The 27,030-nt window shown below is 41.9% G+C and overlaps 1 protein-coding gene across 11 annotated transcripts in view; it reads left to right on the top strand.

The window, feature by feature from the left end:
- Positions 1–27,030, top strand: part of ANK1 (ankyrin 1) — a 404,481-nt gene that overhangs the window by 363,670 nt on the left and 13,781 nt on the right. For 9 of the 11 annotated variants that reach the window (XM_077469916.1, XM_077469910.1, XM_077469909.1 and 6 more), the window contains 4 exons: positions 1,358–1,526; positions 10,663–10,746; positions 15,055–15,207; positions 16,942–17,082. In XM_077469916.1, the coding sequence (XP_077326042.1) occupies positions 1,358–1,526; positions 10,663–10,746; positions 15,055–15,207; positions 16,942–17,040 (505 nt within the window). In that variant the 3' untranslated portion in view covers positions 17,041–17,082. Of the gene's footprint in view, positions 1–1,357; positions 1,527–1,929; positions 2,678–10,662; positions 10,747–15,054; positions 15,208–16,941; positions 17,083–27,030 lie in introns of those variants that run through there. The other 2 variants (XM_077469917.1, XM_077469913.1) reach the window with 2 other exon arrangements.

Here is a 27,030-nt window from a genome sequence, read left to right as displayed (position 1 = left end):
TATTCTTTGCAGATTTTTGTTTTTTTGCACAGTATTTGGAACTGCCATTTAACTTATAGGAATCTATCAGTGGTTTGTTGTGCAAGACCATCACGTTTGGCACAACACTGTTATACCTCACAGAATATTTGCAATTTTGCACATATTTGTGGTTTTTGCACAGCTTTTTTGCACAGTATCTATTTTCACATATTTGTTTTTTTTTTGCACTGTTAATGATCCATTTGACCAGTTTATTTTTAGTTGTGTTTATCTACTCCATTTTATTATTTAAGTACCAAACCCAGTCATTGGCACAAGCCTCATAAAGAAGAGGAAGCTTCCTTTACCTCCCTGGCTGAGCCAAACACTCCTTTTTTTATATTTCACATGCTCCCTCTCCCAGGCACTGCAGCTGACAGAGGGAGGGTTTCAGCAACAGAGGCAATGTTGTCAATCCAGAAAGTAGTGGGCAGGACTAAGGGTTGCTTGTGAATCAGCAATTCCAATGCTGAAATACACGCTCCCTGCATAATTGTTTCATCCCACTGTAGTGAAAGCAGGCACAGCCTTTTATTGAAGCCTTCTGAATTCAGGAGCAGTGCAGCATCGTTGCAACACCATTTCAGGAGATTGCATTAGGTGGACTTCACTGGCAGGATCAACAGGTATTTGTAGGATTTTGCAGAAGGACCATGAGAAAACTGTAATTACAGAGCTCGCACAAGTGGCCCTATAGCAAGCTGCTTGCTATGGGGGCACTTAGCAGGGGAGGGGCCAGGAGCACCAGCGGGGGACCTGAGAAGAGGAGGATCGGGACTGCTCTGTGCAAAACTACTCCATAGAACAGGAAGTATGACATGTTTGTTACTTAAAAAAATAAAAAGAGTGCCTTTAGAATCACTTTAAAGTGATATAATTATTATACCTGTCAAAATGGCAGGTTTCTCCTCTCCACTACAAAACATCAGTCCTGTGCACCATACATTATGGTGGCTCAACAGGTCCACTTAGCTGCAAGTGACTATGAAGCCGTGCTAGTGAAAAATTCTGTTATATTATTATTAACTAAATTTTTTCAATTGGTTTTAAATTGTATATACTTCTATGTTAGATTTATTCTTGCAGGTGATATTAAGGGTGAGCTGAAAGGAGTACTAGAACTGTCATTTACTACTTGTTGCCTTTGACCTCAGTACTTTCTGACTCACAGACCCAGAGTAAGTAATCTGCAAATTTTCCCTATGTCCTTGATTCGGAAAGTATTGAAGCCATTGGATGGAAATGACAGCCAGGAAGCAATCCTTTTCAAGAGGAGAGGTCAATGCATTTCTGTCATGACAGCTTTCCTTTAAGCACATATCTTTCCCATCTGTAGGATTCTGGACTGGACTTCCGATGCCCCTGCACCCTCCTCTCCACGTAGATCTCCTCGCCATGATAATGGCGCACCAGTGGCATATGAGGAGCTCCACCCAATGTTAAAAAGTAGCACGACGATCCGGGTAGAACACAGCACTTTGTACAGTTCAAGGCGGCAAGGAGGGGTAAGTGCTTTGATGGTGTGTCCTCACCTCATTATCCCCTACCTGTAAAGATCGTATATTCGGTTAGAGACAGATCCAAAAACACAAATGTCTATAAATGCATACATACAAGAACTCCAGTCAATACATTGCATGATTATTTCCAGTGTGTAGTCATAAAACACCTCCGAGCATCATGTACATCCTATGGCTATCGTTCTCTGCTGACCACAGAGGTGAGCTAACACCGCGCAATGCCTACAGAGATCAGCCAGCATGCATTGAATTGTGGGAATGCATGTGGGTGAAAAAATGTCCTAAGGGTTTGATCTATTCCTGCAGAAGTCCTTGTGTATGGGACTCTTAAGCTGGTGTGAGTTTCAGACTCCCAGTGACTTTCAGCACAGCTCTGAGGTTACTCTTCCCTTTTCTACCACCTTTTTACTTTCCAGCCAGGGTATTAAGTGTCACTCTGCCTTCCCTTTAGCTCTATTTTCAGCCCCTCCTCATCAAACAGCTGACACAGAGCCTGAAATCTTCCCAGGGGCTGACATACGGGGCTTCCCTCGTCCCCCGCACCTCCACATCTGCTGATTTTAGGGCTGACATTTGGAATTCGATTGGGCGGACTGCTGATCAGTAGGATTTATGTTAGCTGGTCCTCTTATTGGGATCAATAGATACTTAGTGGAAGAGGGGTGTGTTATTTTTATCCTTCGCTTACAGTAGCAAATCACTGGTGTGCAGTTGCATCAGTATTATTCTTTGATGTTATCTCTATTATTATAGGTTCATGGTACAGTCAGGGAAGAGTGAAGAATATGAGAGGGGTGGACTGGGCAGAGACGCCAACATTACAGTTGTTTAGTTAGGAAAATCAAGAATTTAACGTTATTTAAGATCTCATTGTTTGAGAAAGAGGGGTCTATACTCAGCAGGTGAAAAGATTGTAAAGAATGTGGGGTTTTCTGACAGAGCTAGGGGTCTGCATAGTCCTGATCGGCTTTTTTGTGGTGAGTTGTCAGAATGTGGTGCACATTGTACGAGGAGCAGCGAAGTTTGTACTAAAGCGAATGCACACAGAACTGGACCGGGAACTAGGGGAAGGAGGGGTGGAGGACGACGAAGAGACGCTGACCACCAAGGTTGTGCGCCGGAGAGTGATCGTCAAGGTAAAGGGGCTGAACAGCTTTTAAATCTTATGTCATTGTCACTTTATCTTCTGTTTCAATTTTGGAAAAAAAAAACATATATGAATTTTTAGGATGTATTGTCAGTTGTACATCCCATTTATATAATAGGGCTTTTCTCCTCTGTATATCAGTGTATAGGACGCAGTGTGCGGTGTATACATCTCATTTATATAATAGGACTTCTCTCCTCTGTATATCAGTGTATAGGACGCAGTGTGCAGTGTATACATCTCATTTATAGAATAGGACTTTTCTCCTCTGTATATCAGTGTATAGGACGCAGTGTGCGGTGTATACATCTCATTTATATAATAGGACTTCTCTCCTCTGTATATCAGTGTATAGGACGCAGTGTGCAGTGTATACATCTCATTTATAGAATAGGACTTTTCTCCTCTGTATATCAGTGTATAGGACGCAGTGTGCGGTGTATAGATCTCATTTATATAGTAGGACTTCTCTCCTCTGTATATCAGTGTATAGGACGCAGTGTGCGGTGTATACATCTCATTTATATAATAGGACTTCTCTCCTCTGTATATCAGTGTATAGGACGCAGTGTGCAGTGTATACATCTCATTTATAGAATAGGACTTTTCTCCTCTGTATATCAGTGTATAGGACGCAGTGTGCGGTGTATAGATCTCATTTATATAGTAGGACTTCTCTCCTCTGTATATCAGTGTATAGGACGCAGTGTGCAGTGTATACATCTCATTTATAGAATAGGACTTTTCTCCTCTGTATATCAGTGTATAGGACGCAGTGTGCGGTGTATAGATCTCATTTATATAGTAGGACTTCTCTCCTCTGTATATCAGTGTATAGGACGCAGTGTGCGGTGTATACATCTCATTTATAGAATAGGACTTTTCTCCTCTGTATATCAGTGTATAGGATGCAGTGGGGTGGATTTACTAAAGGCAAATGGAATGTGTACTTTGTAAAGTACAGTTGCATTCTGCAAGTGCAGTTGCTCCAGGGCTTAGTAAATGATGTAAAACTTCACTTTGCAAAGAATACCCAATCACATGCAAGGAAAATAAAAAACAGCATTTGTGCTTGCACATGATTGAATGATGGACGTCAGCAGAGCTCTCTCTCATTTACTAAACTCTGGAGCAATTGCACTTTGCAAAATGCACAGTCTATTTGCGTTTAGTAAATCAACCCCGGTGTGTGATATATAGATCTTATTTACATAATAAGACTTTTCTTCTCTGTACATCAATGTATAGAACGCAGTGTGCAGTGTATAGATCTCCTTATATATATGTGTGTATAGGACGTATTGTGCGGTATATATATCTCCTTTATATAATAGGACTTGTCTCCTCTGTATATGAGTGTATAGGACGCAGTGTGCGGTGTACAGATCTCCTTTATATAATAGGACTTGTCTCTTCTGTATATGAGTGTATAGGACGTATTGTGCGGTGTACAGATCTCCTTTATATAATAGGACTTGTCTCCTCTGTATATGAGTGTATAGGACGTATTGTGCGGTATATATATCTCCTTTATATAATAGGACTTGTCTCCTCTGTATATGAGTGTATAGGACGTATTGTGCGGTATATATATCTCCTTTATATAATAGGACTTGTCTCCTCTGTATATGAGTGTATAGGACGTATTGTGCGGTATATATATCTCCTTTATATAATAGGACTTGTCTCCTCTGTATATGAGTGTATAGGACGTATTGTGCGGTGTATAGATCTCCTTTATATAATAGGACTTGTCTCCTCTGTATATCAGTGTGTAGAATGCAGTGTGTGGTGTATACATCTTATACATAAAATAGGATTTTTATCCTCTGTATATTAGTTTATATATAGACACATTATAGAATGAAGAAAATGTACAAAAACGATTTAACCGTAAGATAACTCTTGCTTCTAGAAACAGCATGTTTGGTTCTTGAAAGCCAGAGCAACAATCTTACTGTGTGTGTTTGTTGTTGTATTTAATCTAAAAATAGAGGGAGCTCTTATCGGTTCAAATAAACTATTGTGTCTGTTAACAATTGTTAGAATAAGATATCAGTCTCACAAGGAGCACATATTTTTTTAGAGTCGGCCAACCCATAAAATTGCACAGTAAGATATAAGGGATATATGCAGTGGCAGGAAAAGTGGGCCTTAAAGATCAGCCGCTGCATATATACGTCCACTGCAGTCTGAAGTTGTGTGCTAAGAACGCACTCACTACATACTCCCAGCACACTGCCTGAGCTGCCTCTGACATCTCTTGATCATGGCTTCTAATCTGAAGCCAACGGGATGGACGCCAGATCATGTGACCACTGTGACAGCCAATCATAGCGGTCATGTGGTAGGGAAGATGCTCCGCCACCCTCGTCCACCATTCCGTTCAGTGCCCCTTATTAACAGCTCACCTCTGCAACCCTTCATTCACCACTGCTCAACTCTGCAGCCCCCTGCCCACCACCAGTCACCTTTGTGCCCCTTGTCTACAGCTCTGCTCTGCAGCCTCTTGTCTACCACCGCTCACCTTTGAATCCCACTGACCAGCATCACTCATTTCTGCACCAGATTGTCCACTTTTCCACACATCTGCACTCCCTCTTTTGCCTCTGATAACCTCTGTACCCCCTCTTCTACCACGGCATACCTTTGTACCCCCTCATCCAACACTGCTAACCTCTGTAACTCCTCTTCTACCACTGCCTACCTTTGGATCCCCTCACCCAACACTGCTAACCTCTGTACCCCCTCTTCTACTGTTGCATACCTTTGGATCCCAACACTGCTAACCTCTGTACCCTCTCTTCTACCACTGCATACCTTTGGACCCCTCATACAACCCTGCTAACCTCTGTACTCTCTCTTCTACCATTGCATACCTTTGTACCCACTCATCCAACACTGCTAATCTCTCTACCCTCTCTTCTACTGTTGCATACCTTTGGATCACCTCATCCAGCACTGTTCACCTTTGTACCCCCTCTTTTACCATGCATACCTTTGGTCCCCCCAATCAACACTGCTAACCTCTGTACCCCCTCTTCTACCACTGCATACCTTTGGACCCCCTCATCCAGTACTGCTCACCTTTGTACCTCCTCTTTTACCACTGCATAACTTTGGTTCCCCTCATCCAACATCGCTAACTTATGTACCCCCTTTTCCACCACTCTTCATCTCTGCACATGCACCTGTAGGCACTGCTGGGGTAAATCCAAATGACAGGGAGATACCTGAGTTTCCCAGGTGACTTGACAGCACTGAGAATTATGTAATTATCTACAGGGTATTTATTATAATTACCGGTAATATTATTACAGGTATTTATATAGCGCTGTCAATTTACACAGCACTTTACATATACAGTATGCCTCAAAAGTGAGAAAACCCCTAAAGCGGTAGTAAACCCGCAAATTTTTTTTTTTTTTTTTTTAAACCTGCAAAGCAAAAGGCATAATGAGCTAGTATGCACCGCATACTAGCTCATTATGAAATACTTACCTTAGAACGAGGCCCCGACATCTGGCCCGATCCACGCCGAGGGAGCTGACATGCTCCCTCTGCGTTTCTTCCGGGTATTGCGGCTCCGGCGCTGTGAGTGGCCGGAGCCGCGATATCGTCACTCCCGCGCATGCACGCGGGAGATTTCATTCCGGCCGGTCGTCCACTGCCGGATTTTCAGGCCGAGAACCCCCTTGTGCGCATGCGCCGCTGCAGTCAGCGGCGCATACCGAGGGGAATATCTCCTAAACCGTACAGGTTTAGGAGATATTCTTTTTTACCTACAGGTAAGCCTTATTATAGGCTTTCCTGTAGGTAAAAGTTAAAAAATTTAGTATACAACCACTTAAGCCCTTGTACACACGGTTGGAAATTCCAACGGAAAATGTCCGATCGGACCATGTTGTCGGATAATCCGACCGTGTGTGGGCTCCATCTGACTTTTTCCGTCGGAATTTCCGAACAACAAAGTTTGAGAGCTGGATCTAAAATTTTCCGACAACTAAATCCGATCGGACTTTGTCCGATCATTTGTAGAAAATTCCGATCGGACAAAGTGCCACGCATGCTCAGATCAAATTACAACACCAAAGCTATTGGCTACTAGCCTGAACGTAGTCCCGTTGTAACCAACGAACGTCATCACGTTCTGAACGATCGGATTTTCCGACAACTTTGTCCGACCGTGTGTATGCAACACCAGTTTCGGACAAAATCCATTGGAAAAAATCAGACGGAATTTTTTTGTCGGAATGTCCGACCGTGTGTACAAGGGCTTACATTTTTGTAACTATTTTATTCTATCTTTTCATGTGACAACACTGGAGAAATAACACTTTGCTATAATGTAAAGTAGTGAATGTAAACCTTGTATAACAGTGTAAATTTGCTGTTCCCTCAAAATAACTCAACACACAGCCATTAATGTCTAAACTGCTGGCAACAAAAGTGAGTACACCCCTAAGTGAAAATGTCCAAATTGGGGCCGAAGTGTCAATATTTTGTGTGGCCACCATTATTTTCCAGCACTGCCTTAACCCTCTTGGGCGTGGAGTTTACCAGAGCTTCACAGGTTGCCACTGGCGTCCTCTTCCACTCCTCCATGACGACATCATGGAGCTGGTGATTAGACCTTGCTCTCCTCCACCTTCCGTTTGAGGATGCCCCACAAATGCTCAATAGGGTTTAGGTCTGGAGACATGCTTGGCCAGTCCATCACCTTCACTCTCAGCTTCTTTAGCAAGGCAGTGGTCGTCTTGGAGGTGTGTTTGGGGTCATTATCATGTTGGAATACTGCCCTGCAGCCCAGGCTCTGAATGGAGAGGCTCATGCTCGGCTTCAGTATGTCACAGTACATGTTGGCATTCATGGTTCCCTCAATAAACTGTAGCTCCCCAGTGCCGGCATTCATGCAGCCCCAGGCCATGACACTATCACACCCATGCTTGACTGTAGGCATGACACGCTTGTCCTTGTACTCCTCACCTGGTTGCTGCCACACACTCTTGACACCATCTATAAGTTTATCTTGGTCCCATCAGACCACAGGACATGGTTCTAGTAATCCATGTTTTTAGTCTGCTTGTCTTCAGCAAACTGTTTGCACGCTTTCTTGTGCATCATCTTTAGATGAGGCTTCCTTCTGGGACAACAGCCATGAAGACCAATTTGATGCAGTGTGCGGTGTATCGTCTGATCATTGACAGGCTGACCCCTCACCCTTTCAACCTCTGCAGCAATGCTGGCAACATTCATACGTCTATTTCCCAAAGACAACCTCTGGATATGATGCTGAGCTCATGCTCTCAACTTCTTTGGTCGACCACGGCAAGGCCTGTTCTGAGTGGAACCTGTCCTGTTTAAACGCTGTATGGTCTTTGCCACCATGCTGCAGCTCCGTTTCAGGGTCTTTTCAATCTTCTTAAAACCTAGGTCATCTTTATGTAGAGTAACAATAATTTTTTTCAGCTCCTCAGAGTTCTTTGCCATGAGGTTCCATGTTGAACTTCCAGTGACTAGTATGAGAGAGTGAGAGCGATAACACCAAATTTAACACACCTGCTCCTCATTCACACCTAAGACCTTGTAACACTAAGAAGTCACATGACAGCCGGGAGGAAAAATGGCTAATTGGGCCCAATTTGGACATTTTCACTTAGGAGTGTACTCACTTTTGTTGTCAGCAGTTTAGACATTAATGGCTGTGTGTTAAGCTATTTTGAGGAGACAGAGAAAAATGAGTACTGTCAGTGATACTTTTTTTATTTGCACTAACATACAATTTTTCAGGACACGCCACCTTTCATTTTTTTGTCGCCCATTATCGGCATCTTTTGAAGCAGTGTTAAAAATCCTGCTTGCTGCATTCTTGGTACATATTTGCAAACCGCACCAAAATCGCACCTCCCTATTGAAATGCGTATTTATTGTGTATTTGATTAATTTTTTGAGTTACGTGACCTATGAGAAACATAGCATAAGCTAGGCAAAATTGCGGAAAAATCGTGTGCTTTCAGGGTATGTCCCCTTCTTCAAGGTCCAAGCAGTACTGATTCACAAATTTTTGAATCAGTACTGCTTTGACCTTGAAGAAAGGGACATACCCCGAAAGCTTGTCCTGAAAAATTGTATGTTAGTGAAAATAAAAAAGTATCATGGACAGTACTCAATTTTCTCTGTCACAATTGCACCAGACGGCTGCGATCACCTCAAGTATTTGAGGAGGCAGCAAATTTACACTGTTATACAAGCTGTATACTCACTACTTTACATTGTAAAGATAGAATAAAATATTTACAAAAATGTGAGGGGTGTACTCACTTTTGTGAGATACTGTACATTGTACAATCAAATCAGTCCCTGCACTCAAGGAGCTTACAATCTTGAGGGCATTCATACACATACTAGGAATCCTTTATGAATTTGGTCTGGTGCTCCTTCTATTGGTTCAAGAGAAACCTATTGGAGGGTAGCCCTGGTTGAATGTAAAGCCACCAAAGCAACCAAAGCCAGTGAGCTCTTCAAATGACTGTCTTTTTCCCCTAACAAATCTTTATTAATAAGCATTGAAATCACATCCCCTTCTCGATGTATCCCTTTAAATATATATATGAACAAACAGTAAAACATCTTAAAAACAAGCCACCCCTCTCCTCTCTAGCTGCTTGTATTGTAAAGTTATTCAGAAAAATCCTCGAAGATAGCAAGAAAGACTCTAAAGTTGGGTTTCAGTTGATTTCTAACTAGTGGTGCACCAAAATGAAAATGTTGGTGCCGAAACCAAAAATTCAGGATGCACTTGGCCAAAATCAAAACAGAAATTGAAATATATATATTTTTTTATAAATAATTACCGTATATTATATTTGACGTTTTAATTAATATCATTCATTTTTTTGTCGCCCATTATCGACACTTTTTGAAGCAGTGTTAAAAATCCTGCTTGCTGCATTTTTGGTGCATATTTGGCAAACCGCACCTCCCCATTGAAATGCATATTTATTGCGTATTTGATTCATTTTTTGAGTCACATGACCCATGAGAAACATAGCATAAGCTAGGCAAAATTGCGGAAAAATCACGTGCGTTTACGGCAGGCATTATCGGCACTTTTTTCAGCCCATAATTTTTGGTGACTGAAATTTCGGTGCGTCACTATTTCTAACAGCTTAGAAACACCTGCTGTGAGTTTATGTTAGAGAGCTGGCAGTTGGCCCAGATTCTGCTAACATTTATGCTAATGGCAGCCCTTGCTGCCTGTCACCTGGGAGCTGATATGTTGCCTCCTCACCGTTGTAACCCTCAAAAGCCTGCACCACCTTGCCGTAACCCTATGCGTTGCATGCGGTTGCAGGACGGTTTCATAGTAGCCTGTTGACAGGGGTATAATTTTTGCCACAGCATGTGTGCAACCCTTCCGGCTAGGGGGCTGTAAGACCACAGCTCAACTGCCTATATTTTATTGGCCACCTAAACCAGCTCATAGAAAATAGCTGAGATCTTGGTGCTTCTGTTGTGAACCTAAAAGATTTCTCCACAATGCTAATAGTTACAGGTGTAATGAAACTTTGTTTTAAAGCACTTCTGCTGCTTGTTTAGAATGTGTTAATACTTTTGGTGTGTTTAGTTCACTTTGATTTACAAGGGTTATGCTTGGGGAAACTAAGTCAAGCTAAATCAGCGGAATTTTAAATAACTGGAGTCAAAATGTTCAGGTTCTTGCATAAAAAAGCCCAGTGGTAACTGGGTATCTTTAAAACGAAAAGACTCATTCTCTACATATCTCAGCTACACTTGTGGGCTACAATGTGGGCTCAACTGTAACGTCTGTTTCATAAACTTCCCATGTTATAAATAACTGGTGTGTCTGCGCCAGCATGGCTATTTCTGGTTGCAGATCCCGTATGTACAGTTCCTGCAGACCGTCTCAATTTTCCTGCTGTTGTTGTGCAATAACATTGTCTTTTGTTTCAGGGCAATGAAGGCCCTGACATTCCTGGGGAGCAAGTGACAGAAGAGGAATTTACAGATGAGCAGGGGAACATAGTCACAAAGAAGGTGGGTTTGTACCTTGAATGATTCCCTTTCCCAATTTACACCCAACATCGCTCGCTTTATACCCTATTTTATATTTATTGTTTCATGCTGGGTTACTTTATTATTATTTGATGAGCTGGATTTAAAAGGTAATTTCATTCTAAACTAGAAAAAAAAGTTTTTTTTTTTTAGCATTTCCAATGCATTTCTACAAATCAGTCTTGTAGCACATTGTAATTGATAAATACCACAATAGCACATTATCCATCCCAACAATATAACTTTATTGGGGTTGATTTACTAAAACTAGAGAGTGCAAAATCTGGTGCAGCTCCGCATAGCAGCCAATCAGCTTCTATTTTTTTTTGTTGGTTTTTTTGCCAAAGCTTTATTGAACAAGCTGAAGTTAGAAGCTGATTGGCTACCATGCACAGCTGCATCAGATTTTGCACTCTCCAGGTTTAGTAAATCTCCCCCATTGCGTTTTGTTTGGAGGGGATTTTTTTTGGGACTATCTGACACTTCTTTCTCCACATTTCAAATGTCAGGCTGTACATTAAATGTCATTTATATTTGGAATTCTTTGGTTTTAAATTAACCACTAAAAGGTTTTCCTAGCCACTGTCTTGTATGGTTTGCAAGTCATGGGATCAGACTCTTCTGTCCTCCATTCTTCTAGTGTGGTCTCAGATACTCCTTTTGTCCTTTCCACATTTCTGAAATGCCAGGTGCCTGGCTGTCACTGTACTTTCTGACTTCCCTCTGATTCTGACAGTCGGGCACCTAGCTTTTTCAGACAGAGATTAGCAGTAGCAGCCTCCTTATTTCTATCCATGCTGGTTTCCTTTAAATCCAAGGTTTCCCTCTGCTCAAAATATTGGATTGTTGGATTGCTGGCCACTTTTGGAGGTTTTTTCTGGGGGTGGGGGGCTGTACTTAGCACGTACCCACTCTCATTTCCGCCCTGACCGTTTTGGTGATCAGCGCAGAAGCCTCCTCCCTCACTGGCAACTTTCTGGATAACATCACAGACCCCAGTAGGTTGCGAGACCATTTACAAAGTGCAGTGGAGCTTGCGCATGCACAGTAGCTTCCCTTAGTAAACATGCAGATGCCGGGAACCCAAAGACTAGTAAATAACCAGCCCAGGTGAGGGCAGCACTGGATCCTTGGACAGGTTAGTGTCCTTTTTTTTTTTAAGTCAGCAGCTACAGTATTTATAGCTGCTGACTTTTAATTATTTGTTGTTAAGACTGAAGATCCTCTTTAATGTTGGTAATAAAAAAAAAACAAAGAAAAAACTCTGCGCTATGGAAAATACTATCAATAAATAAAAGAAAGTGTGCAATGGAGTATATATACTATAGCTGCCTACACCCTGATTACTCCCCTAAAATGTACTTCTCCAGAATAAAAATAAAGAATTTGGTGCGGCCCTAAGTATGTCAAAAGAATCGTTTACATGTCCAAAATCGCAAAGCTAAATAGAAGTGCTATGTGCTATACTGAATAGCTGAATAGATCATCACAATCAAATTAGCATTCATCCAGGATATCACGTAACACCTTAATTTAGCTTTGCACTATTGTTAATAGCTACATAGTCCTCTTGACACAGTAAGTGCCGCACCAGATTCTTTCTTTTTAATGTTGGTAATAAGGTGAAGCTGTGTTCCATTTGAATGTCCAGTCATATGTAAGGGAAATTGAGGGCTGTTTTTTTGTTAGCACATGATTGGTTGGCTGAAGAGATGATGTGACCACACCTTGTTCATATTTATTAAGCTTGGTGAATATTATATTTGCAAAGACAACAGTCTTAACTCTTTTATTATTCATTAATCAGAGTTACCGTACCTACCAAATAGATTTCGCTTTGTTCTTTTCACTTCAATATATGGCAAAAATTAGTGAAGAAATGATAAAACTGTCTGTCATAGGTGCTACTTCCCTAGACATTTCAGCTTTTATAAACAGCCCCCCTATAACCTGTAGCAAATTTTGATAATTTGATTTTAAAAGTCTTTCAGAGCTCCTGGTGCACAAGTGATCTTCAAATCGGCTGTTGTATGTGTGTAGAGCGGGGTTCAAAATTCTGAGTCCTCTGGGATTGGATGTTCCTTTATGGATGTGGTCAAGAAGAAGAAATCACTGTTCAGCAAGTTTATTCCCGTGGTTTTTCAGTTCCAGAAAAGTATTTTCCATCAGCAGGAGTACTAAACTACACTATACCAGGATTGCCGTCAGTAAATTTACTGGCCGTTTGTAAAAATCTGTGACTTTTACAACTGTCCGTAAATATCAGGGGTTGATAATGTGTCATGCTGTGTTGAATTTTGTAAGTGTAAATCAAGTGAATTACTTGTTATGTGTATTGTAAATTTTTCCATATCATATTTATACTGTTTAAATACCAATTGTCTTAATTTTAATAGAAGTTCTGTAATTGTTCAAGTTGTCAATAAAAAAGCAGCAAAACTATACTATACTACTAGCAGTAATACTATATTATACTATACTATACTATACTATACTACTAGCAGTAATCCTATACTATACTATACTATACTATACTACTAGCAGTAATCAGGGCTGCTGATAGGGGGGGACCACCAGTCCTCCTGTAGGGGGCCCCGGCACACAGAGGGGCCCGAACAGCAAGAGGAATCAGTGTTGTCGATACGAGGAGCAATTACAGAAAGATGCCCTGTGTGGCTCTCTGCAGCAGATAAAAGCCGGTTTCTCTCTCTCCCACCAGCTTTTAGCTGCTGCAGGGAGAGACACAGGGCATTGTTCCTGTTTTTGCTTTCCCCTCCCTGTTCTATTATAAAAGGGCTCATTTACGCAGGTTCTCTGTTATGTTTGTGTCCGCTAATAATAATTTTAGTGTAGGCTGTATGGGGCCCCGTGATTTCTAACAGCAGCCCTGGCAGTAATACTATACTATACTATACTACTAGCAGTAATACTACCGTATTTGCCGGCGTATAAGACGACTGGGCGTATAAGACGACCCCCTATTTTGCCAGTGAAAACTTAGGTTTTGGGCTATACTCACCATATAAGACTACCACCCTTCGGAGGCAACACCATTTAAAAAAAAACATCAGAAACGTAAAAAAACAAAAACAAAAAAACACATCAGACTTAACATCAGAAAAAACTTGTGAACTACAAATCCCAGAGATCCCACAATTGGCAGGCAGCAACAATGAATCCTCTCCTCCAAAGCCCCATAAATCATACCTGTATTTTTGGGGAGATCTGGAGCTGGATGTGCAGTACAGGATGCTTTGTTAATATGCAGATCGCCAGGTACACAGTATATGATGCTGTGTTAGTACAGTAGGGCCAGGAACACTGCAGAATACAGTGTGCATACAATGTGCACCGCTAAGCCAATCATGGTAGGCAATGTATTTTACTAATCTGTTGATTATACAAAGCCTGTTCGGATTGGCAGAGGCTGTGACATCATCAGCCCGCGCCGCTCTGACTCATTGTACTGTATCCTGCTCGGATTGGCAGAGGTTGCTACTCCAATCCGAGCAGGCTTAGCAAGGCTGTATTCATCAACAGAGTGCATCGGCTGCCGGGATTGGCTGAGCGGTGCATACTGTATGTATACAGTATTACCGAGCACTCGGCAGGCTGAAATCCATTGCGGCCACTTCATACCCGGCGTATAAGACGACCCCCACTTTTTGGCTGTGTAATTTAGGTGTAAAAGGTCATCTTATACGCCGGAAAATACGGTATACTATGCTATACTATACTATACTATACTATACTATACTATACTACTAGCAGTAATACTATACTATACTATATTATACTATACTATACTATACTCTCTGCTACGATTGTAGATACCATAATGTATCACACTCTTCTGGAACTGAAAACCATTTGAAGAAACTTGCACAACTGGAAAGTGATATCTCCTTCTTGACTACATGCAAGAAGGAACATCCAATGCCATGAGGACTCACCTGTGTACCGGGAACTCTAAAAGGCTACAAAATAAAATGATCTGCATTTTGCTACAGCATGAAGAGAACCATAAATATCCCAATCTTGTTCATTTTTTGTCTTTCCCTTTGGAGAACACAGTGGGGTTGATTTACCACAACTGGATAGTGCAAAGTACAGTGCAATCAGCTTCTAACTTCAGCTTGTTCAATTAAGCTCAAGTTTAAGACAAAAAAACCTGGAAGCTGATTGGTTTTTATGCAGAGCTGCACCAGATTTTGCACTCTCCAGTTTTAGTAAATGAACCCCAGTGTATTATTAATGCCTGGATTTTGTCGTGTCTTTTATCTTCTGCAGACAGTCCGAAAGGTCCTGCGCAGAGTGGGGCCACCAGGGTCCACAGACTTGGGGGACAATGAGGACTTGATAATTGAGGGGACATTGCAAGAGCCAGAAGAGCTTGAGAGTGAGACACCTAATTACCTGAAATATGCAGTGCTGCACCGAGAGGTATGATGTCCCCATGTAGTCCCTTTTCATCTTTACCTGCTTTCTGTCGTTTTCTTCCCACCTGCTGCATCTGTCGTCCTGCAGATTGGTCACCTGTGAGATAACATCCACACAGGGTCTTATATTTTCAACTATTTCACTTTTCTTTCCAAATTCTTAATATCTAGAACGTGCTACAGAAAAGCTAAATTTCTGATAAAAGCAGGAAGTTTAGACTTATACTGATACCCTTTGCTGTACAAATCAATAGACTGAAGATGAAAAAATTTTAAGCTGGCCACACAATATACAGTTGGACTGTGCAACCTCCTTTTAGGGCTTGTGCTGATGCCCTGTGCTTTCAGGCATATTTAGCCTACAGTTAACCTCCTTCGGATCTGATGTTGACCAAGATAAGAGGAGATTGTACGGAGAATGTACTCTCAGAAATAACAGATATGGTCAACTTTGGATTGAAGATACTTGTTTGTAGATGCCATAACACACTTCATGCAGCTGTCACACTGTATGCAAAGGTTGCTGAAATTGCAAAATGGATCATGATGCCTACCAGTTGAAAATAAATGATATTGCCAGCACTCCCAAACGCTCAAACAGTAGTTTATTTATGAATCATGACACAGGTGGAAATTAAAATGGAATAATTATCAAGAAGTTTACCAATAACATGGTGCAGATTCGTAATGTAATAATTTTCTGCATATGCACAATATCATGGAAACAAACTGAGATAACGCCTATCGGGTTTAGCCTGCAAATACTAGCCTGAAGTGCAATTTGTACAGCAAGCATTTATGAAGCCTTCAGCAAGCTTCAACCAGATTTTTTAAAGCCCGTAAAATGTACGGTTCTAGTTCAAATTTTCATTTTTTCTGAAAAGGTGAACTAACCTTTTAAAGACCCATTAGCTGCAGTCTCTGAATAGTAATACTGAAAGGTAACTTAACCTTACCTAAAACAATTCTAAGGTAACAACTATATTAAAGAGTAGGCACCTTGTGATGCCTTCAAGAACCTCCAATAGTCTTGAAATGGATTCAAGGCCCAGAATGTGCATGGAGAGTCAACTTGTGTCCAAAGTTTTAGTGTTATCCCATATAGTGCTAATCATCGAGCTATGAAATGCCAAAACCTCTATTGGCCATTTATTTTCTGGCCTTTGATGGTTGAATGAAAGGAGGTGGGGCTTAGTGCCAGGAGGAGACAGAGCTTTATTTCAGCTTTGCCAGAAATCAATGTCCCATGTACAGGTTGGGGTTCCACAGAGGTCAATCAGAAGGCTAATACTTGCACTTGTAGGCATTCCAAACAGCCCAAACCTCAGCACTGTTGTTATTTTGGAAATGTTTTAGACAATTTAGGTTCACTTTAATAGGCATACTAGCTGTATAACTTTTAAACAAAAGGCTCATTCCACACATTCATCTTTACTTTGATGGTATGCATTACTAATATATAGACACATTCATATATCCCTTTTACAGGCCATTGGTGTTTGCACACACTCACAGTGTACAGAGCTGTCTTCGCTGACCTTTGTCCTGTATTTGTTCTTTCTCTTGCTTTGTCTTGTGTTTTGTGCTCAATACTCATTCTTCATATTTTTCTCTGTCCCATTTATTGTTGTGTATTCCTCGTGTCTCTTTCTCCACGTCTACCTCTGTTGTCCATGTGTGCCCTTTCATCTCCCTATCCCTAAAAACCCATGTTCCCTCACCGGGCTGCCCATGGCAGGCAGAGGACGAGTTTGACTCTTTGAGGTCAGAGGTCGGAGACGGGAGGAAAGGGGCACAGATTGTGAAACGAGCCGGCACCAAACGGGTGCAGCAGTGAGACCACAAATCTGGGACACCCAAAATACTGGGAAACGCCCAGGTAACATCCTTAGTCTGTAGTACATGTGGACTAACCAGGACACTCTGTATTTAACCTGAAAGATGAAGTCCGGTATAAACATATCTAAGCTTAAACCTGCTCCCGCTCCTTTTTAAGCTCTATACTAACTACCCCATAAAGTAAAAATGTCTATACTTACCTAATCTAAGGACACTCTAGTCCGGTCATACAATCAGCTCCCAGCACTAGTTTCAGGGGAGATAAGGGCGAGTAAGTCTATGGGGGGCTTCACTGCCCAGGCACTGCAGACTGCAGTTGTTGTCTCTGCTGTCTCCTCTCCCTTGAAGCCGCCACTGGAGAAACCATGTGACCAGACTTGAGTGCCCTTACAATAGGTAAGTATACACATCTTTTCTTTACATGGCAGTTTATATAGGGTATAGCATGGGGGTGGGAGCAGGTTTAAGCTTAGATAGGTTTGCACCAGACTTCTTTAAAGAAGCCTCACTAGATGTTAATAAGGCTTGTTAAGTCCCCAGGGGACCCTGTGCACATAGCAGTTGTCCCTGTTAAAGTTGGTGCTGCAATTTTTAAACAGCATTATTGGGTAGCTAGCCCCTTCCACAACCCACCGCTGTCCAACAGTGCTGGACAAAATAGACAAACTGTGACTGACTGTGCACAGAACAGTGCAGGCACAGAGCTCACACAGCCCCCACCTCCTGAATACTGCAGACAGAAAATCCACAGCCTTACTTGCTGTGTCACCCATGCCTCCTCGGCTCCATTTTGTACAGATAAAAGACTAAAGCCTAGTAAACGCGGGCCAAATGTCAGGCGACATCAGCCAGTTCAGTAAAAACCAACCGACTTTCAGGCCGTGTGTATGGCAGCCAGTCCAACAGAAGCCGGACGAGCTGAGAGCACTGATTGGAGTGTTCTGGGGGAAAGGGGGGGGCGTCCCCATGTCAGAACATTCAGTAGGGGACATTGCTGTACTAACATCTGAATGTTAGTACAGCGGCTCTGATTTGAGCTGTCAGTTTTTTAGTCTGTAGTGTGTACTGGGCTTTAAAGCTGTTTGACCGCCTTCTGTCAGACTGGCTGCCATACACACTTGCCGAAAGTCAGACAGCTTTTATTGAACTGGTCGATGTCGCCCGGCATTTGGCCCGCATGTACTAGGCTTAAGTCTTGGATAAATGTAATAGCTGCCAGTGTGTGTGCTGTTGCCGGCTAGGGTTTTTGAGAATGACAGAACTGCTCCCCAGCTGCTGTTATTCAAACAACACAAGCCGCCAGCGACTACTGTAGTCATCTCCTTTAGAACTAGCTAGCAGCTGGGGGTTTGCAGACTCTGTCTTTTAACTGTAGCAGAGGGAGCAGGGGAGGCACAGGTGCAGAATAGACAGGGAATGTGGCAGTTGGCGGGTTCAGTTGTTTATCCGTATAAATGGAACTAGGGAGGCGAGAGCTCCATCATCCATGGCAAGTAATTGAGAGGGGGCTGTGGCTTCAGTACTGTCTGTACTTCCCCCATAGGATGGTCCATAATTTGGGCTTATGCCTGGGGTGGAGCTACAGCCAGCACTCACAGTAATAAACATGACATTTTATTTACAAACCACAGCACTGATTTTAATGGGCACAGGTACTAAGTGCACTGGGCCCTCTAAGGGATTTAGCAAGCCGTTTTGATTTCTGGTTAGCGTTAACTTGTTGTGGAGAGCATGATATGCTGTGAAAAGAGGGGGCAGAAAAGTCAGACACTGCCTTCAGTATTATGACTGTTGAGGAAGAGTGTAAAAAGCTCCTGTGTCCATAGAACAGGGATATGCAATTAGCGGACCACCAGCTGTTGCAGAACTAGAAGTCCCATGAAGCATAGCAATACTCTGGCAGACACAAGCATGACACCCATAGCCATAGGCATGCTGGGACTTGTAGTTTTGCAACAGCTGGAGGACCGCTAATTGCATATCCCTGCCATAGAAGAACCAAATCCCTTTTCCTGTACATGAAATCCTTATGATTGTTTGGCCTTTTAGTCTCCTGGAAAACGCTATAATTTGTATTGTGCTGCATACTCTGTAACCACTCAGTTGCTAACTGATAACAGCCAGTAGCCAGGCATGTGTAGTATGTAGTATATATGTGAGTATTCTTTTGTGCTGCTAAAGGCTGAAAGATGGGACGCTTTCAGAATTTTATGCATAAGCAATGGGTGTGAGGGGTTACCATGAGTACAGGGATTCTTTATATACTGAATCTCCTAAAAGCTAGCCTTAGAATTTACATGGGGAACGGGGAAATAGCCTGGAGTCCCTCTGGCTCTGGTAATATGGCATCACTGGTAACCTGTTAACATGATGTCACTGATAATGTCAAGCATTTAAAATGATTTCAGAAATAGAACAATGTTGCCATTTGTTAAATAAGCCCCATGCCTGTGCTGCACTGTCAGTATAGCATTGTGAGGATCCCCCTGGTCACACTTAAAATGTAAGTAAACCCTAACAAAAAGCTTCTGTTATTTGGTTCTCTTAATAATCAGGCTAAATATACAATTAATATTATTGTGTTATATAAGTGAAAAAAAACACCTGCTGATCCCGCCAGAAACCTTGTGGGTTAACAACTTCCTGTGCTGCACTGTAATCAGTTATCATTAATCCTAGTTCTTCCTGTGGACTAATGAACACCCTATTTTATGAAATAAGGAGAGGGAAAGGTATTCTGTAGTCATAACATAGCTCTGCTGCGAGATACACACAGTCATAAACCACAACTAAAAAAAGTAGAGCTGCGCTAAACATCAACCTAAATAAGAAAACAGTGAATGAACCAACAATAGAAACTTAAAGTGTTACTAAACCCACAACAGTAAAATCAGTCTGTATATGCAGCATAGTATGCTTGTTATACTCACTGTGGAACTTAAGGGGTTAATCCTCTGCATTATGTAAAAAGGCTGTTTTATCCTGTGAGCACAGATCCTCCCCTCCTGCACTGTCTATCTGGGGAAAGCCAGCTAACACAGGCAGGGTAGCCAACCTGCACATGCTCAGTTGTGACTTTTATGCTGGAGAAAAGATTTGCTTGTTCTCAGAGATAGCCAGGTCACATGATATTGACATCACACATGTGGGAGTGTATACAGGTTGCAGTGGAAATCTCCTCCTACCTGAACTCTCAGCACTGGAGGAACTGTGCAGCTTATCACTGGCCGTGTTTTACAGATCAGCCAAAAAGGTATATAGTGGCTATATTTTAATGTAAAAATAATATTTATAAGCTTTATAAGCTTTGGGCACTGTTGGGGGGGGGGGGGGGGGCGGGTGGATAAACAATTTTCATATTACTGGGTTTAGTAACACTTTAATATAGTTCCTAGTAAACATCAAGACCACTCATGTACAGAGAATTGAAAAGGTGTATACCACCAGATGTTGGTGACTCACAACACGACAAGAAGTGTACCTCCACCACATAAATTACACGCTTACCAGACAGCAAGCATTTTAACACTTGTGGCTAATACCCAGCCAGGGCCCTTGTCCTCAAAAGGGAAGTCAAATGGCAGCTCGTATCATTGGAAAATTCCAACATGTAGTAGAGCAGAGCAGATGATCTAAGCCCTTTCCTGAGATCCAAAGGAGCCAAATTAGTTTTCAATTGATGTACTCAGAGAGATGACCCAAAAAGAGAAAGCTCACCATAGTCTAAAACCATATAACATTTTATTTTAAGAAATATCACTTCTTTTTTGGGTCATCTCTCTGAGTACATCAATTGAAAACACATTTGGCTCCTTTGGATCTCAGGAAAGGGCTTAGATCATCTGCTCTGCTTTACTACATGTTGGAATTTTCTTATGATATGAGCTGCCATTTGACTTCCCTTTTGAGGACAAAGGCCCTGGTGGGTATTAGCCACAATGCAAGTGTTAAAACGCTTGCTGTCTGGTAAGCGTGTAACTTATGTGGTGGAGGTGCACTTCTTGTCGTGTTGTGAGTCACCAACATCACGAGGAGAACTTTTACTCTACATGAGTGGTATTGATGTTTACTACGGACTTTGCATATTAAGTTTCTATTGTTGGTTCATTATCTCTTATTTCTCTTATTTAGGATGATGTTTAGTGCTCCTCTACTTTTTTAATTGGGGTTTATAACATGTTACATGTCCTAGGGAGAAAACATGGCTCCTCCAACGATATAGTACGGTAAGTGAGCGTTGTCACCCCAGGACAAGAAGTGTGTTTCTGGCAGTATCAGCAGGTAAAAATAAAGGAAAAGAGGCCTGAAACAAGAACTACAGAAGCTACTACAATAACTTCTTAGCTTCTTAACTTCTTAGCTGAAATAAGTGCAATTCTTTTGTGTCAGGTTCATACACTTTAAAGCTAAACTCTGGGCTCAAATATTGTAATATAAAGCAAATTTTTTTTTAAGTCAGCAGCTACAAATACTGCAGCTGCTAACTTTTAAACTGAGGACACTTACCTGTCCAGGGCTCCCACAAAGTCCACACCTGAAGCCGACCTGTCCCTCGGCTCCCGGGTGGAGGCGTCGGCGTCTTCAGTAAGGGAATCAGGAAGTGAAGCCTTGCTGTTCTGAGTGGTCTCTGCTGTCTTCTGGGAACTGTGTGTCTCCCAGAAGACAGTGGGGGGGACCGAGGAGGGTCCAGACATGGCGTAGATTGCCGGGGATACTGCGGCGATCTTTCGCTGGAAGTTGGAGCAAATACCTGTACTAGACAGGTATCTGCTCCCCCCTGAAAGGTGCCAAATGTGAAACCGGGGGTGGTTGGTGGTCGAGAATCTGGACAGCGGGAATTCAATTTTTGGGTGGAACTCCATTTTAAATGTATTTTTCCATAGCCTCAACAGTTATAAATCCACTATGTTTCCGTGAAATGCCTTTGCATACCTAGAAAACAACATCAGGGGCAGATACAAGACCAGACACCTTGCACAATCAGAGAATGCAGCAGTGACTGATCTTTATGATCTTTATCAGGTGAAGAATTTCCCTCACAAAAAGTTTTTATACCCGATTACACATGCCTCTTTTATTCAAAAAAATGTTGCTTATGTTGAAGTTCAGCTTTAACTTTGCCACTGGCTACTTTGCTAGCACTGCAGGAAAACAGTATGGAGATAATCTGGGGTAGATCTGTCTGCTTTTCCTCTGCTCCTCCTTCACAGCATTGTTTATTACTGAACTACATGTGCTCTTTAAAACAAGCAAATGTAGATTTCTCACTCAAACTTGACTTAACAACATAAACCAATAATTGTTCCTTCTACCATGTAAAGTATATCTCCACAACATGTAGCCTCCCCATTTAAAAGGTCACAGCTCCTTTGAAAGTGTGAGTATTGACTTTTTTGCTAACCCTTTTTTTTGGCTGGAATGATTAAAAAATAAGTTTATATGAGTGGATTTGGCATTTATTTTTCATTGCTGATAGAAGAAAAAATTGAAATATTACAGCTGTGCCTCTTTGTCTCTGCTACCCTAAGAGACACAGGAGGGCTGTGGCAAATTATAATTCTCACTTATTGTGCCAATAATCTCACCATCATTGATCTCTTATTTATACTTCACCTATATACTGTGTTTTTTTTTTACAAAAGGCAAAATCCACTTTGCACTGCAAGTGCACTTGGAAGTGCAGTCGCTCTAAATCTAATGCCGCGTACACACGAGCGGACTGTATGGCGTACTTAGTTCGTCATACAATCTGACGGACAGTCCGTCGTACTTTCCACTGAAGGGACTTGACCACACACGGATACACAAACAGTCCGTCGAAAGCTTGCGCGATGACGTGTACAGCACGTACGACGGGACTAGAAATAGGAAGTCCAATACACAGCAAAGCACCCTCCCGCCGTGTAAATCCTTTCTGGGCATGCGCCATTCTTAGTCCGTCGAACTAGCATACTGACGAGCGGATTGTCCGCTGAAACCAAAGTACAACGGACAGAATTTTGAAAAATCCAAAATTCTTAGTACGCCGGACTGCACGCTGAAAAAGTCCGCTGAAGCCCACAAACGAGCGGACTGTCCGCTGAAATGTGTTTTGACGGACTAAGTACGCCATACAGTCCGCTCGTGTGTACGCGGCATAAGGGGTAGATCTGAAATGAGTGGAAGCTCTGCTGATTTTATCATCCAATCATGTGCAAGCTAAAATGCTGTTTTTTATTTTCCTTGCATGTCCCCCTCGGATCTACAGCGACTTTACTTCAAAGTGCACTTTCAAGTGCACTTGCAGTGCAAAGTAGATTTTCCTTTAGTAAATAACCCCCTATACCTATCACTTTCAACTTGAATTTATTATAGCCATCGACAGTACAGTCTTCCATCATTTATTAAATGTAACTTAATATTAAAACCATATTCATCATATTCACCAGCCTCATAGTGCAATCAAAACAATGGATGACACACATCGAAAGCTAGAAAGTAGAATTAAAATGGTACAATATTACTTGTATTTGTGCTAGGCCTCATGATAATGAAATAATATTAATACGGAAAGTGTGGACATTTTCTTACCCTATTGCAAACTACCCCCCCCCCCCCCCCCCATTGTCCTGTTACAGTAATTCAAACTATCTATTCTATTTTCTCCACCCCGGCACTCCTCCCTAGCATGGTTGTCTCATAGCTCTTTCCTTCATTCTCTGTACCTCCATGCCTGCCAACTTTCTCCAGCTCTTTCCTCCTTTATTCTAAATGATTTTTTTCCGGAAACATCATCTTATTTTTCTTTAGCTAGGTTCATTTAAAGAGCTGATCATTTTGTCCATAGCAACCAATCACAGCAGTTTGTGAAAGGGAAAAATGGTTGCTATGGCTACCAAAGTCAGCTCTTCCTTCATATCTCTGATTATCAAGGCTTTCTGGGCTTCCAGCCATAACCTTAATGTTATTTACTCTGCATGCCCATTTTGTATGTTCAACATATTCTTCTGGATTTGCCACTTTCACAATTCATAACATCTGGTACCTAGTGGTTTCTGACCCTTTTCTTACCTTGTTGTCTATACATCCAGTGCCACCTGCCTCTGTTCGTGGCTTGGCGTTCTTCTTTTATCTCCTCTAATTCATTTGACAACATCTGATCCTTTGCCCAGGAATGGTGTATTTTATACCTAACTGTGGTAGCTTGGCACAACTTTGACCTCTTTCCTATATGACTACCTTTTGCCTTCTTAAGCCCCATACACACGAGAGGACTTATGTCCGACAGACTTCCAAAGGAGTCCTGCCGGAGTTCTGCTGGAGTTCCGACAGAGTTCTGACGGACTTTTCGACTGAGCGGACTTGGCCACACACAATCACACCAAACTCCGACGGATTCGAACGTGATGACGTACGACTGGACTCGAATAAGGAAGTTCATAGCCAGTAGCCAATAGCTGCCCTAGCGTCGGTTTTAGTCCGTCGGAATAGCATACACACGAGCGAATTTTTCGAAGGGACCGGGTCCGGCGGAGTTCCGTCGGAAAAATTTGAAGCATGTTCCATTTCTAAAGTCCGTCAGACTTTTGCGAATCAAAAGTCCGTTGCAGCCCACACACGATCGAAAAGTCTGACGGAATCAGTCCGTCGGACTTTGAATGTTGAAAAGTCCGCTCGTATGTACGCGGCATTAGTATTCTCTCTGATTCCTTTACCACCTCTGTCCTACTACAGTGTGATGATGTTCCTTAATATATCCCTTTCTACAGTATGTGCATGTGAAAGTCACCTCTGACTTGGTCATCCATTCGTTCTGTTATGGTCTCTCCATCTCTGTCTAAAAGACATTCATTCTACATAATCTATTCACCCTGTTACCTTCCCATCTGTTCTACTATTGTCCCACCACATGACCTTTATGTTCATCCTGGTGTTTTTTTAATGTCCTATATGACTGCACCTAATGTCCTTATCCATGGTCCCCTCATCCGTTCTGTTCACCTCTTAAAACAACTGACCCTCTTGTTTATAGGCAATTGTTTTACCAGTGTCTATCTCATTATTTGGTTCATTGTTTTTCAGATGTTTCATTACCTTTCTTAGCATGACCAATGCCTATTTCCTAACCTAGGATTTTTTTAAATCTATTTTTTACATCCTAACTTTAAATTTCCATTATATTTTTGTTACTGTACTTCTGTTGCTTTTCAGTTTGGCTTCGGTTAGTACTGGTCTTAGGCATAGAGGTATAGGTGTCCCATCCACTTACCTTGGTGATATCAATCTAATTCAGTGATTCTCAACCAGGGTTCCGTGGAATCTTAGGGTTCCTCCAGAGGTTGCTAGGGGTTCCTTCAGCATTGGGCAATTTCTGCCTCTCAGATAAGTTTCCACACCAGTGATCTTTTTAGCTATCTGTAAGGAGGTAATTCTTCCCAATGACCACAAGTGTAAGGACCATTCTTCCCACTGACCATCACACTAATGTATCACGAGTTGTAGATTTCTAATTTTTAGCAGGGGTTCCCCGAGACCGGATAACTATGTCAAGGGTTCCTCTGTGTTGAAAAGGTTGAGAAAAGCTGATCTAATCATACACTATTTCTTTCTCTCTTATGAACTCACAGTTAGCACTACACTCCATCTGTTTAATCCAGTTCCATCCCCCATATGGTAAAACTATATGCAAGGAGTTTATTCAGTAGCACATGTAAAAAGAAATGTGCTTAATGCAAAGTACAGTAACTCACAGCAGCCAACCAGAATTTATTTTGCCGAAGACAGATCAGTATTAGATGGATTCTGTTGGTTTGCTCTGATTGCTGCTGATAGCACTTTACTGCTTCCACTGGTTTACTTTGTGAGATTTCATGTTCCCTCCAGCACAGATATAACATGCACTCCTGCTACTAAACATTCCCTGATCTGTTTATAATAAAGTACAGTATGTGTGTATTTGAAGGATGTGCGTCAGGAATATGTGTGATATAAATGATTGGCTGCAATATATATACCTCGTTTCGGAAGGCTGCTGTTATTGCAATCCATAATTGTTACATATCTAATAACATCGCATGGGCATACACACTGATGTCAAAATGGGAATCTTGGCACCACTGTGCCCCCAGATATCTGGAACGGAGAGTGTATGGAGTGCAATGACTCATTATACACATCAAAGCAATAGCTTTAAGCCCGACAGTACTATGCTGAATTAGAATGAAAGGGGATTGCAGATTTTGGTGGTATTCCTAGGAGTTTTGGATGTTCCAGCCCATCTTTTTATGTTAATAATTCATATTGGGAACTGGGCAAATTGTGCATAAAAAAAAAAAATAGCGAGCTGCAAACACAAAATAAATAATAAGTGTTATGCTAATACATAATCAATATAACATAATGACAAATAAACATCAAATGCAATTCAAAAAACAGTGCTTGATAATTGTAAAAAGATGAACATGGCTTTAACAATATCCCGTAAATGAGACTCTTGATCTCCAAATAGTAGGGCTGTTACTGATTAATTCAGTTTGCAAAAATCAGATCAGTATTATTACAAGCCAAAACTTTTTTTTTTTAGTTATTGGCAGCGTGGACGTGCTAGACCCCCCTGTCAGGATTGTTTTGCTGTCTGTGTGCCCACTGGGGAGATTCACCCTATCTATTTGTCCTGATGCCCATTGCTCGAGAGCGAGGGAAACTCTAAGCCCTTGTACACACGGTCAGAGATTCCGGAACGGAATGTGTCCTATCGGACCGTTTTGTTGGATATTCCGACTGTGTGTGGTCTCCATCGGACTGTTTCCGTCGGAATATTCGACGGACCAACTTTTCCAACTTGCCGGTAAAATTTTCAGACAAAATGCTCTGATCGGACATACTCCGATCATGTGTAGTCTACTCCGACAGACAAAGTGCCACGCATGCTCAGATCAAATTCCTAGACCAAAGCTATTGGCTACTAGGCTGAACATAGTCCCGTCGTAACGAAATAACGTCATCACGT

Source organism: Lithobates pipiens, unplaced genomic scaffold (assembly GCF_037356315.1).
Source record: "Lithobates pipiens isolate NorthernLeopardFrog02 unplaced genomic scaffold, aLitPip1_a1.2 Scaffold_8, whole genome shotgun sequence".
In the NCBI taxonomy this organism is placed as follows: domain Eukaryota; kingdom Metazoa; phylum Chordata; class Amphibia; order Anura; family Ranidae; genus Lithobates; species Lithobates pipiens.
This window is presented reverse-complemented; position numbering and strand designations above follow the sequence as displayed.